Here is a 16,189-nt window from a genome sequence, read left to right as displayed (position 1 = left end):
ATTTTACCTACCAAGAGGAAAAAAAATTTTACTCTAATTTAGAATCTGGGAAACAACTCTCCTTCATTTTTACTTTCCAATTGTTCTTTTATTTCAGAGTAATCTCTTACCAAACATTACCAAGAAATATGCCAAGCCACAGAACCCATATCGTGGCCCGCTACCCTGAAGGCTATAGAACACTCCCAAGAAACAGCAAGACCCGGCCGGAAAGTATCTGCAGCGTAACTCCTTCCGTTCACGACAAGACAGCTGGGCCTGCTGCCGAAGAGAAGCGGAGATCCATGAGAGATGACACCATGTGGCAGCTTTATGAGTGGCAGCAGCGTCAGTTTTATAACAAGCAGGGCACCCTCCCTCGCCATGGCACCCTGACCAGTCCTAAAACCATGGTTAATATTTCTGACCAGACAATGCACTCCATCCCCACATCACCTTCCCACGGCTCCATAGCTGCTTATCAGGGCTACTCCCCTCAGCGAACCTACAGATCAGAAGTGTCTTCACCAATTCAGAGGGGAGATGTGACGATAGACCGCAGGCACCGGGCCCATCACCCCAAGGTAAGACGTCTGTTCATCCAGGCTTCACTGCTCCTCCAAGGATGCTGCGTTTTACTTCTAGTACACGTCTCTCTTTCTCTGAATGGGAGAGACAAGAACATGGGGAGGAGGTAGGCAAGGCCAGCTCTTTTTTTGTTTTAAAAATTAAGGAAGAGTATTCTGCAGTGTCAGAATCTCATGTAGAAAACCTAAGCTTGCAGTGCTTCATCCCTCAGGAGCAGCTCTTTGGAACAGATGCATTATGTATTCTTCCCTGCTTGATAGCATGTCTCATCAGCTTTCTCTGTAGGGTAAGACCACACATATTTTGATTGGCCCCTCATACACTCAAATTCTACGCCCACCCTCTTCTAGCATCCCTGCACTCTTGTGTCAGGCCCTTCATGTTCTTTGCTAAGATAAAAGTGCTAACCTTAGGACTTTCCTGGTGGCGCAGTGGTTAAGAATCCGCCTGCCAGTGCAGGCGACCCAGGTTCCAGCCCTGGTCGAGGAAGATCCCACATGCTGCGGAGCAACTAAGCCCGTGCGCCACAGCTACTGCGCTCTAGAGCCCGCCAGCCACACTGCTGAGACTGCGTGCTGCAACTACTGAAGCCCGTGCACCTAGAACCTGTGCTCTGCAACAAGAGAAGCCTGCGCACCGCAACGAATGGTAGCCCCCGCTTGCTGCAACTAGAGAAAAGCCTGCGCGAACGAAGACCCAACACAGCCAAAAATGAAATAGATAAATTAATTAATTTTTTTTAAAAAAAGTGCTAATCATACCTTCTAACCAGCGGAAGATATGGCATATTGAAATACTCCTCAGGTGCCCGATTGCATATTAAAGTAACAATGCTTACTGATATATATACTTTTTTTTGCTCAGCGGCCATGGCTCACGGGCCCAGCCGCTCTGCAGCATGTGGGATCTTCCCGGACCGGGGCACAAGCCCGTGTCCCCTGCATCGGCAGGCGGACTCTCAACCACTGCGCCACCAGGGAAGCCCACTTTTTTTTGGTCCATGCCTCGTGGCTTGTGGGATTTTAGTTCCCTGACCAGGGATCAAACCCATGCCCTCATCAGTGAAAACAAGGAGTCCTAACCACTGGACTCCCAGGGAATTCTCGACATATACTTTTTAAAAAATTAAGTTATAGAGATCATGCTTTAACTTGCACCTTAAGTTGGTATAAGCCTTGCTTAGTAGAGTTTTTGAAGTGAATTCGAGTGCTTTGCATCAATCAGCTTTTCATAATGCTGAAGCAGTTGTTTTGATCAGTCACCCTATGTGTGCAGCTGGGTCTCTAATGTCTGTCCTAAAGTAAAAAGGAATTTTCCTGTCACTTTCTTTTTAATTCTAAAGAACACCTTGCTTTATTCCATTTTGAAAAGCACCTTTTCTTATCCTTGCGATGGGCTGACTCCTTCAGTTACATCATTGCATAAAGCATTTGCTTGATTTTTCCATAAATAAGCATTAGATAGAAATTAATAAGTCAATCAGGAATTTTCTTCTGGAGGAAGCTTTAGTTTGTCTCACCAAAAAAAGCTCACTTTGAACTCTGCTGTAGCAAAGGTCAATATTTTGTCACTTCGTACATCCAAAGACTAATAAAAATAGTAACAGTATTCAAGAGAAATCTGATCTAATACAAATTGTCAGTGCGTGGTTGATGAGTGTTTTCATGGCCAAAATTCATCATCTCTTACCACAGCAGGTAAGAGATGCGTGTGTGCTCTCTAACAAGTTTTCCCAGTCAACTAAACATCTCCTCCTCCCGAAAAACTTCTCCAACATTGCCAGTTTTTCTTTCAAACTGTCCCATCATCTTCCTTGATGTGATCAGTGGTTCTCAAAGTAGGGTTCATGGACCCTTAAGGAGTACCTGGGGGGGTACCTGAGGGTCCCCATGACCCTTTCAGGGAGCCTGTAAGTAAGCTCAGAATTATTTTTATAATAATAATAAGGCATTATTCATTGTGTTACCATTTTCTAATAGTGCGAAAGCAACAGTGGGTGAAAGTACTAGGAATGGCTCAGACTATACTAGTGGTCATTGTAATGCTTCACTGCCACAGACTTGCCTTAAAAATAAATCCCTTTGATGAAACAGTAAAAGATAATTTTATTCAATCTTGACTTTTCATTCCATAGCATTTTAATATTCTGTGTGATGAAATGGGAAATGTACTTAAAGCATTTCTCTTTGCGTACCAAAGTGCTAATAGTTGTCTCAGGGAAAAACACTTGAGTGGTTATTTGAGTTGCCAGCAGAACTAGCTCCGTTTTTGTTTTTGTTTTTGTTTTTCAGCCTCTAAGTTTTTATTAACATGAGTTTTCAAAAATAAGCATCCAGGGACTTCCCTGGTGGTGCAGTGGATATGACTATGCACTCCTAGTACAGGGGGCCTGGGTTCGATCCCTGTTCAGGGAACTAGATCCCACATGCATGCCACAACTAAGAGCCCGCCTGCTGCAACTAAGGAGCCTGCGAGCCTCAACTAAGACCCGGCACAACCAAGTAAATAAAATAAATAAGTATTTAAAAAAAAAAAAACAACAAACAAGCATCCATACTAGTGTTGTGGGATGAGGGAGGGAGAAGAAATTCTGCTGTATTGGTAATAAAGCTCCAGGTTCATCCTGTCATGGATCTCATAGTCCCCCAGAGACACGTGGTCCTTAAAAATCATGTACCACTTCTTCAAAACAATCTTGTTCCAATGGGTGCCAGTTTGGGCTGCAGTCAGCTTCTAAGGTCCCCGATGGTGTCATCAGTATTGCATTTAACTCGGACCTTCGTCCCTAGACGGTCATTGCAGACAACCTCGATCATCCTGGCTGGAACTCGAATCACCCAGAACCGTCTGATGCCACAACCTTCTCACTCTAGTGCAGAGCCCAGGCCTTTTTTTTTCTTCTTTCTTTCTTTCTTTCTTCTTCTTTTTTCTTTTTAATGAAACACCATTTTTACTTGAAAGAACGAATGACAAACTATAGTTGTTCAGACTTGGTATTTGACAGACACTTCCTCAGAGTGAAACGTTAGCCTGTCACTTCAAGGAAAGCAACCCACAGTACCTGTCACCGACCACAACATTTGAGCTTTCAAGCAAAACTCAGAATTTTGGAAATCTTGTATCTGCCTCTGTGAGCTTGACAGCTCTCTGGTGCTTAAAGGTCAATGATGGTATTAACAGATAGGCGCTACTGATCTTGTAGACTAACATGTGCCAGCATCTGGAACACCTGCATAACCCACTGAGCCAGTGTTTGCCGCATGGCCAGTGTTTGATGTCTCAAAATCATGGATGGGTAAAAGATTCCTTTAAAGTGCAAATAGACCAATGAATGGATGTCAGTGTGACAGAGTACAAAAAGTTCATTGATACGGTTTCAGACACCACTTTGCAACTAACCTTTAAGAAAGTACCACTTTTTGACCTTTAGTGCAGTATCAAAGAACATCTGCAAATATCCAAAAAAGCTATTCAAGTTCTCTTCCCTTTTCCAATTACATATATCGAAGGTGGCTTTTCTTCATGTACTTCCCCTAAAAGAGATGATCACAACAGATCGAATACAGAGGCAGATATGAAAATCCAGCCAGACATTAAAGAGATTTGCAAAACTGTAAAATAATGCCACTCTTGTCGCTAAAATCTCCTTTTTAAGGATGTAAAGGGCTCCTGAGACCAATAAGTTTGAGAACCACTGAGCCATACTGTATGGAATTACTCTGTTCATCAGTGTCTGTATTTTAGTCCTGAAGTTTTAGTATCTGTCTTCTTTCATAAGCACCAATAGCAATTTTAAATGGCATTTTATAATATAATTTTCATCACTGACATTGACCACAGAATTTATACTGTGCCTTCATCTTCCTAGCACATGTATGTGCCTGACAGGAGGTCAATGCCAGCTGGCCTAACCTTACAGTCCGTTAGCCCCCAGAGCCTCCAAGGCAAAACGGTGAGTACGATATCTTTATTTACCATATCATGTTTTATTTATGTGCTACCCATGATAGCACACATCTGACATAGCTTTTAAGTTTGAGTTTTCAGAGAGGTGCCTCCCAGAGAAAAACCATTACTAGTTTTGTGGAACAGATGCTCGTCAGTAGGATTTGGAATCATGTCGCCATTTCAGTGTCTTCCTGATACCTTTCCCTGAACGTCTGACTGCCTAAATACAAGATTCTGTTTTCCAGAATCTTTATAACCTGGGAGGGTGTCTTTGCTTTATAACCTGGGAGGGTTTCTTTACTTCACTGAATGTTAATATCCTCTTCCTTAAAACGGAAGTTGGAGTAGTTCCTTAGGGAAACAAATCCAGCAAGCAACTCTGTGTCTATAGTCAAACCACAGGCCTGTCAAGTTTCTCCTGTGGATTTTTATATAGATTAACTACCTTAGAGCAGAAAAGAAACCGATTTACATATTTATGCAGAGAAAGAGAGACTGTTAGAAATACTAAGTTCAAGCAAGTACTTACCTTTATCATTTCATAGTCAGTGTTATTCCTGTTCACATTGGAAAGGAGTTATGTTACCAGGACACTATTACTCTTCAAATTAAAGAGAAAAGGTGACTTTTCATCACTTCATTTTATTTTAATGGCATTCTTTTATCAGGGGAACTATGCTTTCATATTAGTAGGTAGTCTTAATTTCTGTAAAGATATGATTTGAGGACCATATAGTTGTTCATTATTTAAAATCCTCTTCCTGCAGTAATCAAAACAAGTTTATCTTCTATGTATTTTTCAAACATTGTTTTATTTCATCTCTTACATGCTTAGATATGAGGCAGATTTCTTGGCTTTAAACTGCTTGTGGTTTACTTATTAAAGGCGATAGATATTGCTTGACTATAACTAAAAATTCTTAACTGTTGGAAATTTTAAACATTAGATCGTTGATCTGGCAAACAGACCTTAATCATAAGATAATGCTAAGTATCGTATTATGAAAGTTTCTCTTCTACCTTGCTCCCTCTAGTGGATATTTAGGACAAAATTTATTTACCACGTCCTCCTTTTGGAGGAATCAATTGTGCCTCTTTTTATTTTGCCACAAATTTAAACATCTAGCAAACTTATTGTAATCTTTCATGCTTTTGAAAATCTCTTTAACTCCATAAGTAATAAAGAGTTTTAAGGTTTCTTCTTTTAGTATTTCTGTCACATATCCCTCTGGGTCTTAGGCTATCTAATCCCTTACCCCACTCTCCTTTCTCTCTGGCAAGACCTCTAGAGCTTGATATGACGACATAAGATATGGACTGTCTCACAGTCATGAGGTCACAAGATGTGGTTGGCCTCAGAGCAAAAGCATCTCTTCTGTTCCTGTTAAGAAGTTTCTTCTTTAAGTCACACATGCACACACATTCTTTTGACTGTTAAGAAGCTATTGTCTCCTCTGTGTGGATACTCAGAGAATCCAATAGTAACTATGGTTTACTTCTGACATTTTTTCCTCTTGAAGGCAATAACCTTTAATGTAACTTCAAGTAACAGTTAAAATTGATTTATAACAGATACAGACTACTATACATAAAACAGATAAGTAACAAGGATTTACTGTATAACACAGGAAACTATTCAATATCTTATAATAACCTATATAGGAAAATAATCTAAAAATATATATATATATGTAACTGAATCACTTTGCCATATACCTGCAACTAACATAAAAATCAACTATACTTCTATTTTCTAAAAAATGATTTGTGACCCTAAAAATATTATTTTTTTATGGAAAGTAAAGAGCAACAGCAAATGAACAGAACAGAAGAGAGCTAAGTGTAACGCTGTGCTGTCGGCAAAACAAGTCAATCTCGGGAACGCTTTTTGGCTCGGAAGTTTTAAGAGCACAGCTGTAGCTCTTAAGTGAACAGAGTCTCCCTGTGGTCTCTGTGCAGTTTTTAATCATAACAAAGCTCAGTCAAACACCGAATGATATTTTATGGCCTGTAAGACTGCCAATGACCATACTTTACTGCATTTCTAACGAAAAAAAATATATCGGATTGGCCTGTTAAGGAATTGTATCTACCTTTGAAAGTTTATTCCCCTCAGAGATCAGAGTAACCAATCAGGAACCAAAAGGTTCTCTGCTCTCCGCCAAGGGTGGAAGGAGGGTTTATGCGCACATGGAAACTTTCTGTGTGTAGTAAATACATTTTTTTCTTCCTTAAAAATAAAAACTGGTCTTTTGGTCAATATAAAATATCCTGTGAAAACACTAACAGTGACATTTAAAAATATAACTGGGAAGCAGTTAATAGATCTCAGGTACTGACTGAGCTTAATGATGTGAAGATGTCATCCAAGTTTTACATGAATTTTAATTCTTTTTGTTTTACCTTCTGTTCTCTAAGATAGAGTGTTGGGCATGCAGGTAGTGTTCTATTGCTATAAAAGTCTGAGGTGTCATTTTTAAACATCTCATTAAAATGTATTTTAATAATAGCTCTCATGTACAAACCTTTATAATGGTGGGGGGTTTTTTGGCATTGCACTTCTTTATACTTAAGATTTAAATTTTCTCTCAGGAGTTCTGAGAAAATGCCTTAATAGACTGTTGTTTTGCTGTATCTTACCAAGTAATACTGTTCCTTCTATTTCTCTAGATATCTATGCATTTATGTATGACCTATCATCATAGTGCCTAGGCACTATGTTTGATGTCAACCATAAGAGGATACTTGCCAAGAAATCTTGGTTTAATATCTGTCACTTAAGACCACAATTAATCTGTTTTCCACTGTTTGGATTCTTAAATTGTACTCCTTCAGCCAGAGGAGCTTACGCTGCTGCTTATAAAGCTGAGACGGCAGCAAGCGGAACTGAGTAGTATCCGGGAGCACACGTTAGCACAGCTCATGCAGCTAAAGCTCGAGGCGCACAGCCCAAAGGTCAGCTATGGAGAGATGTGTCTGTGTGTCTGCTCTTGTCAGTCACGCTGAGCCATTCATTATTAATCGGTTTGATCAGCGTCATTCCCGTGAGCATGAGCCCATCCCACCACTGCGGCGACGACATCGGGATCTCCTATTGACCCTTTGAGAATTTCCTTGGTTATACGATATTAAAGGAAAACGTGGGTCGGCTGCATTTCTTCGTAGCCTTCCATCCACCCACTCACCCACCAACTCTTGGTTGTGAGGGAGGAAATGCATGCAGACTTCAGAATACTATTGTCATTCCTCAAACACTAACTACCACCTCCGGTAAAACAGATATTGAAGAGTCCCGTCGTTTCCCATAAAGTAATAAGTTGAGAAGTGATTAGCGTTTTAATAGTACTGCCTTTTAAATGTCAAAGATTAATTTCGTGTGTTCTTGATTTTTAAAATGAACACACGTAAACATTTCTCAAAGGGTTTAATAGCCTCTGGTTATATGAGAAACATCCAAAGAAGTAGTAACATATTGCAGAAAAGAATTAACATGTAAAGCTTCTAACCTTGAGTCTGCTAAAGCCATTTGAAGGATTTTTCTGCTTAATGTTTCAGCTTATATGCATGTCTACTTAATTTCTTACAAAACTAAGTGTAATTTATAATCATTGAATGCATCATCTGTGCCGTTTACAGGGGAGCATGTGTGTGGAAGTCGTTGTGTGCTGTGGTATAATATAGGTTGTGACAAACTACCTGTTTTCCCTGTTTCAAAATTGACCTTTTCATGAATTCCGCACCCTCTTTCTCTGTCCGTTTGTACCTTGATTGATGCCTACTAGAATGAAATCCTTTCACATCACCTTCAAAGGAACACCATATATTTGGATCATCAGGTGGGCCTTGAAGAATTTTTCTTACTTCTCATACCTTATGTTTTAATGTTTTCAATGTAGTACAATTTTCGGGCTACTCAGATATTTCAGTCGTTTTGCGTTAATAGTGTGACTTTTACAAGTGGCAGGCTAAGAGACCCCTCACCAGGGGAATTCAGGAATACCAGAAGAAGCAGGTTAGAAAGGACAGTTGTGGAGATGAGGTGGGATACAAATGCCAGCTCTCTGGAAATTGAGAGCCTGGATTCTCTAGATTTCTTTTTTCTTATCCCAAGAATACTTGTACTTATTGGCTTGTATCAGCTTGGAGGTGACCTAATTAAAGAAATAGGCACGCAGCTGTGAATGCCTTGTTGAAGGCCAGGAGGAGGTGGGTGTGGTGCTCTCTGTATTCCCAAGGGGAGGTTAACATGGGTAAATGTTGAAAAGTGAGTGGAAGTTGATGAACAAGGACTGACACTCCTAAATGTTGGCGTCTATGAACTACCATGTTAATATTTAATTTTAATTTGATGAGGATTTTTTATATGTTCTTAAACATAAAATTTCTTCTAGTGGCTGCTTTCTTTTTGCATATAAATTAGGCTAGAATTTTCTTTAGCTTGTCTTCAAAACGTTCAAACTTGAATATTTTATCAAATGAAAGAGGTTACTGCGGAAAATGCTGTAAGACAGTATTTACATATTTATATTTGCCCTGTTTGAAACAAAATAATAATGTACTGCTTTAAATTAGTTATATTTAAAGAGGGATTTTGCATTAGGATGACCCTTGAAAGGATGTTCAATCATTTTTCTTTTAATTTTTAAAAGAAATATGCTTTTGTTAATTTGTAATTTATTTTCCCACAAAATGTTTTCATCATAGTTTTGCCCATTGGAATGCTTTAGAAATCAGCATTTCATGAATCCAAACTCTAGTCTTCACTTCAGAGACTGGTGCTATTAAATTTAACCACAGTGTACATTATACAATCTAATAAAGACATGTTTGCCAACAAAATAGTAAGATAAGCCTTCCCTCAAAATTCCACACTGCCAGAAAGCTTCTAAGATACATGGGGAATAACTTTCTTAAAAGCACCTCTGTCTATAAAGCTAGAGATCGTTCTGACAAATGATGGGATATTACAAAAATTAGGGTTAAAAACGACGATATGAATGTGACTCTGAAGTTATCTAGAATCTCTGGAAATAAACTTAGTGGTTTATTAATCTATTGTTAATTTACTGCTCACCTCAGTAAATCAAAACTGGCATTGCAGACACATAGAACTTGAGCAGCTCTTGGGAAAGGACAGGTAAATATATCGAAAAGACCACCATTTGCTAAGATGATGCCTCTCCTCACCTCCCTTTCCCGGATTGAGCTGTTTCTTCCCTTGGCCTTAGTGGCCCAGATCCAGTTGAGGCTTCTGTTCCCGTCCTTTGCTCCCTTGGCAAGGTGACTTCTACAATCTCAACTTTTAGGCGACGCGCTAAGGAGCGCCGCTCTAGAAAGTGGAAAAGGCAAGGAAATGGGATCTCCCCTAGAGCCTCTGAAGGGAGCATGGCCCTGCCCACACTTTGGTTTTGGCCCATTGAGATGATTTCCGACTTCCAGCCTCCAGAAGTATAAGAGAATAAATGTGTGTTGTCTTTTAATTAATTAATTAAAATTAAAATCTCAACTTTGTATCGATCCTCTCTGTTCTGTCAGCATGTCAGCAGAGCTTTTCCAGTAACTCACCTTTTTCTTGTATTAGATCCCAAAATAGTTATATTATTCCACTTTTAAAATTTTGTGATAATGAGAAGAATTGTAGAATTTGATTGTTTAAATGATGATTTGCATTGAAATAAGACTATTTCTGATGGCAAAAATTGGACCATTTTTAGATAATAATTAGACAGTGCATAAAAAACATGGTGAGGGCTTTGCCCAGAAACTCAGATATGCCTAAATGTGTACATCCTTAAGGTTTCCTAAGGAAAAATCTCTCTTTAAATAAATCAAAAAATTTTATGATTTCAAATAATTGCATTTAATATAAATGAAATATTTACCTTTGAACTGTCCTGTATTTTACATCAGTAGTAAGGTTATTAAGTTATGTAGAAAGAATTCTTGGTAATGTTGAATTTTAATGAAATTTTTCATTCACTCAGCTCAAACATTTCCAGCTTTTAATCTTGTTACTGCCAGTAGCCGATTCTAGGTGACCAGGTGTATCTTTATGGGCATTATTGGTTGCCTGGGTTTATAAACTGATTCACGAGTTTTATATAATTATAAATTTGAAAGTAGATTTTAAAACCTGAAAGTCAGAGGCTCTGGTCACATTTTATAGAACTGTATATCATACCAAGAGAACAGATACTAATTGATACTCTTCCGACACTTATTCTGCTTGCTCAAATAAATCATCAGAATAACCTAAGGCCAACATTTAATTGATTTAAATTCTCTTTTTTTTTTTTTTTTTTTTGCGGTACTTGGGCCTCTCACTGTTGTGGCCTCTCCCATTGCGGAGCACAGGCTCCAGACACGCAGGCTCAGCGGCTACGGCTCACGGGCCCAGCCGCTCCGCGTTATGTGGGATCTTCCCGGACTGGGGCACGAACCCGTGTCCCCTGCATCGGCAGGCGGACTCTCAACCACTGCGCCACCAGGGAAGCCCTTAAATTCTCTTAATCCCTATCACTATTCATGAAAAATAGAACCAAAGGGTAGTCTCTGAGTTACTTCAGAGGTAAATTCTTTTCTGATATTATAACAAATAAAAAATAAAAATGCCTTGTCTGAAATTCTGAAGATTTACATATTATACAGTCAGTCGAAAACTCTTGTCTTCTGGTGCCATATCACCATCATGAGGACAAGTCATGTACTGAAGTGTTTTTAAAAATAACAAAAGCTGTTCTAATTATATGGTATAATTTTCTTCTGCTTTTTGTTTTATTCTGAAGTACGCTATTATAGTTTATGTTTTTATAGCCCAGTTCATAGACTGTTCAATGTCTACATTTCTTAAGACGAGCCTAGGTTTGTCATTTTTATGAATTTTAAGATAAAGCCCCAAAGTATAACCTGTGAAAGTATAATAATCCTAACTGGGTACTTTATGAACCTCATCCAGGTTCTATTTCGAAAATGAATAAATACATAATATATCAGTAACTCATTTTCTTCTCATTTAGCTTAGTCATCACTGAACGTTAGAGAAGCTTTTGGGTACCGTTTAAGTGAAACTTGGAAATTTCATCCTACAGTATACCTCTGGAATGGATTTGACATTGTCTTTTCCCTCGTTCATTCCTCTACTACCAGAATATTGGAGAGGGGAGAAAGGCCATAAGTGCAATCTTGCAGTGACCCTGTACTTGCCAGGAAGTTGGAGTAAATTCGAGATTATCAGCAGTTGTAAGGGCATCCCCTCCTGGAGAATGGAGTGTCCTGTTGCTGTTCTTTGACAGTGAGGGAAAAGAGACTGTCTTGATATATTTTCTTTTTTTCTCAGAACAGGGCAGATTGAGCATGAGTTTTAGAGCTATATGACCCTGCTGAACATGTATTTGATGACTAGGAGTTCCTAATATTTCGTGGAGCCACGTGCATATCATCTGTTTGAAGCCAGCGTAACAGGTCCCCATAGAAGCTGACTGTTATCAACCTCCTGCTGTTCAGCTGGGGCATATATATCCCCTTCAGCAGGTCTAACATGGCGAGTAGGGACTTCATTTTCTTACTCTTGTCCCTTACGAGGATTTCCTCCGGTATCTAGTTCTTGGCTCCTGTAGTGTGGACCAGGACTGGTTGTACTGAGCAAAGGAATGAAGCTGGGATCGTAGAAACTAGAGCAGGGGCTGAGGAGAGGGAACTAGGCAAGGCCTCTGTGGGTGAAGAGGTAGAGCAGGGGCTGGAGCTTCTTCGATCAGTCGTAAAGGGAGGATTTATAGGATGGGGGAGATGAGGCCATGTTCCCATGCCTTCATCCATCTTCTTCCCTCCATTTGTTTCTTTCTTCCTCACTTGCTTTTTCTTTCTTTTTCTGTTAGTGATTGCAGAGCAGTTACGAGGGAAGTTCTGCCAGCTTTCCATGTAGGCCATGGTAACAGAAAATAAGTCGCTTAAGAACTGAGATGAAGAAATGTGTAGGGGGCTCCCCTGGTGGCGCGGTGGTTGAGAGTCCGCCTGCCGATGCAGGGGACGCGGGTTCGTGCCCCGGTCTGGGAAGATCCCACATGCCGTGGGGCGGCTGGGTCCGTGAGCCATGGCCGCTGAGTCTGCGCGTCCGGAGCCTGTGCTCCGCAACGGGAGAGGCCACAACAGTGAGAGGCCCGCGTACTGCAAAAAAAAAAAAAACAAAATTATGACATTCTGCCTCTACCCCTGTCCCTTCAAGAGTCACTGTAGTTAACTGCATCAGAAACAGCTGCATGAGAACGGGAAAGGAAGGGAAATCCCTCAGTCAGTCACACCTGTGTTGGGGATGGCCAAAAGTTCTTTGTGAAAAGAATATGACTCTGCTACGGATAATTTTATGAAATTCATTTGCCCCTACCCATCTGGAGCCATCTCCCCCACCCCGCAGCATGGAGCATACCTAAGTCATTTCTGAATTTAGCATCAAATGGTATATTCTTTAACACCAGATGGCTAAGGGACCTTATCCTCAAATTTTCATGGAAAAGCTGGAAGTTTCTCATAACAAACCAGTTTGCCATAGTACAAGAAAGGAAAAATACAGCTCAAGCATACCTGTGGAGTTCTTTGTTGCATGGAAATGTTGAAGGTTAGCAAGTCAGTAGCTCAATCCTTCTTTTATCAGCACATTTTTTTTAAGTATGAGCAAACGCTTGAGAGAAGAGTCATTTTTGATCATACTAACCTCTAAAACATCTTGAAGAGTAAGCTGAAGTTTCTAATTTGCAAAAGTTTTGTAGTAGCATTCAGGTTTTATAATGTAATTCTTTTATAAAGATTAATATTTTATGAGCCGTGCGCTAAAACTACTAGTGACTTTTGGAAGAAGTCTGATATTCTATTAATATTACTGGTTGCTGTGGACATTGCTCATCAGCATGCTTTCTGTATCCTTTCAAGAAACCACAATGTAGAAACAGGAGCTCTGACCACTTTTAAACATACTTATGCCAAGGGAAATGCAAAAAGGTTAACTGGGTGTATGTAATTGGTACTGAAACCATTCAAGGTAAAAATCTCAGTACTTTCTTGCCTTTTGTTCTTGTGTTCATGAAAGACAGCTTCCCTATAAGGGAAGAAATGCTAACAAGATGATTGAAAAGATTCTTGATGGCTTTCATTGTTGTCCATTCAGCAACCTCATTCTATTGAGCTATTAAGCAAGATCCCATTTTCTCTAATATTTGAAGGGGTCCTAGAGCTTCTATTTTTAGGGATGACTGAGAGCTACAGGAGCTAATGTTTCTAGGGGATACAGAAAAGGCATTTGAAAAAAGCAAACTGGAAAATTGAAAGAATATTATTGAACACTTACTGACCCAAACTAGTTACATAGTGTAGAATATCTGTATTTTCTTTTGCTGTGCTATTCAGAGCATTCCTCTCTCTCTCTCTCTCTCTCTCTGTCTCTCATACACCATTCCTCCTTTCTTCTTTTTCTGTCTCTCCCTTCCTCTGTATATTTGATCATAGAAGTGGGAGAGGGAGATGACACTGAGAAAATTCTTAATCAGGATATGACATCATAATGGCAGAATATAAATAAATGGACAGTGGGTAGATTAGAATTTAGAAAGTGGAAAGATTTAATACATGTGTGTCAGTACTCTGATCTCTCAGCCTATCGGATGCTTAACCATTATTATATGGTTCTCCTGTTTCTTACCAGTGACTCATCAGGCCCTTCTTGATAACTGTTTTCACCCCTCTCAACCCTAACTGGGGAAGTGCCCTGTTTCTTGGTGTTCTCTCATCTGAACATTCATCTACTCATTATTTTACTAGTTCTCTCTTTGTTACTTTTCATCTCTAGCCCCTGGGTTTCTCCCAGAAAGCAGAGCCTGTGATGTGGGCTTCCTTGATGTGGGCTTGTTTGCAGGAAGTTTATTTTGGGAAGTGATTCCAAGGTACAGGAGTAAAGAGAGTGAGACTATATACTATCAACTACCATAGGCAACTGGGGCCTCATCTGATACTTGTTAACAAATAGAAACCCAGCTGAACTAGAGAAGAGTACTCACTCCCGTCTTCCACTGACCAAGGATTGTCCCTTGAGACTAACACTCTAGCACACTGAGGTTATGCATACATGAGCACCCAGTGGGTTCCCATACACCCAGCAAGACCTGAAACCGAAGATGTGGAGAGGGGCACAAAAGGCATCTAAAACACCACTCTCTGCAGTTTCCGTTACGTAGTTATAGTTGCTCACAGAGATCTCCATTTGGAAGTTCTGCCTTCAGTACATCTCCAGCATGTCCAAAATTAAGGTTGTTATCTGATCCCTCAATTCCCTGACCAAAAAACTGAAAGCAGAAGTGGTTCAAAATATTGGTCACCTTTAACCCCATTGATGTAACAGACATTTATTGAACACATCATCCTTGGGGAAGAGCTTGATGGACTTCGAGAAGGATTAGGACCTTTCTTTAGCTGTTTGCTTAGACCTAGAACATAAAGTGGGAAAAGAGGAAAGTCTCCTCCAGCTATGGCTCGGACAGCCTCTCACAGCCTGGTGGATGAAAAGAAAACCAACTGGCAGGCTACTTGGAAGGACCCCCAATGTGATGGTCCTTGGCACCCTGCCTGCTGTTCCACCACTTTGAGTGTGGAGATTCTACAAATTTATAAAAATGGCAGAATTAAGTCATCCAGCCTCCTGGAGTTGTATTACGTTCTCCTAATATTTCATGTGCCCAACACCAACTCCTGTTAATGCTAACGATACCTTGAAACTGGAGTTAAAAGTACTTTCGAAACACTTTTACTGCAAACAGGAAAATCATGCGATTCTGTGGAACCATCCAAACAGATTTTACTTTAGCTGGTACATAATATCTGCATGGTGTTTAGTCAGGATCATAGAAGCCACCAAAACACCTTCCACGTACTAGCTCCTTGTTGTACCATTTAGTCAACAAATCCTGGCAGTGCTCAAAGCACCTGCCTCATTGTCTTTCAGCTAACTCAGGAAACTTCAAACTCCCGGTTCCCTACAAAATAAAGTCTCTTTTTGGTTTGTCACTCAAGCCCTCGTTTCATCACCACCAGCCCCTACCAGCCTGTGAAACACTTCCTCCCCCATAAACCCTTTTCTGCAGCCAGCGCCCCATCGTTTCTCAGATACTACAGAAGCACCCCCATTCTCTACAATGTGCACCTGCCCAGCGTCTGTCCATCCTAATAGCATAAGTATCACTTCACAGTTTTCAAAGTGCTGTAATATACCGTGTCCCATCTGCTTCTAATACTTGCCTCTGCAGCATGTGGCCAGTTACTTTTATCCCCAGTCACGTTGAATGACTTGTCCAAAATCACAAAGCTAGGATGAATACCTTGTATTAGTGAATTTTCTTTCTTTTTTAAATCTATTCTTCCTTCAAAATCAGGAGTTGTTCTTGTACCTATAGAATAGTTCTGTTTCAGGTTGCTGATCTTTGTTACCTGAAGAATACCAGCTCTTGGTTATATAACTGGTTATTCTCCTATCGAACAAGACGGGAAAATGAAAACAAAATTTCCCCACCCCTCCGAAAATGCATAATATTTCTACAGTTCCACAGTTTATTTACAAAAGCAGATATTTTAATAAGCCAATTATTGTGGCTTTTGTTTGCTTCTGTCTTATTTGAATGTATTTTTTCAGAAAGTT

The 16,189-nt window shown here is 40.0% G+C and overlaps 1 protein-coding gene and 1 pseudogene across 14 annotated transcripts in view; one reads left to right on the top strand and one right to left on the bottom strand.

Moving 5' to 3' along the window:
- PLEKHA5 (pleckstrin homology domain containing A5) overlaps positions 1 to 16,189 on the top strand; it is a 243,189-nt gene that overhangs the window by 175,286 nt on the left and 51,714 nt on the right. For 11 of the 14 annotated variants that reach the window (XR_009565449.2, XM_060306023.2, XM_060306028.2 and 8 more), the window contains 4 exons: positions 98 to 563; positions 4,436 to 4,519; positions 7,351 to 7,470; positions 8,298 to 8,351. Coding sequence is in view for 13 of the 14 variants with exons in the window: in XM_060306023.2 (XP_060162006.1) it covers positions 98 to 563; positions 4,436 to 4,519; positions 7,351 to 7,470; positions 8,298 to 8,351 (724 nt within the window). In the remaining variant the exon portion in view is untranslated. The remainder of the gene's footprint in view (positions 1 to 97; positions 564 to 4,435; positions 4,520 to 7,350; positions 7,471 to 8,297; positions 8,352 to 16,189) is intronic. The other 3 variants (XM_060306033.2, XM_060306030.2, XM_030841325.3) reach the window with 1 other exon arrangement.
- LOC115844351 (ubiquitin-like protein 5 pseudogene) lies at positions 3,124 to 3,383 on the bottom strand (annotated as a pseudogene).

Source organism: Globicephala melas, chromosome 10 (genome assembly GCF_963455315.2).
Source record: "Globicephala melas chromosome 10, mGloMel1.2, whole genome shotgun sequence".
Classification (NCBI taxonomy): domain Eukaryota; kingdom Metazoa; phylum Chordata; class Mammalia; order Artiodactyla; family Delphinidae; genus Globicephala; species Globicephala melas.
This window is presented reverse-complemented; position numbering and strand designations above follow the sequence as displayed.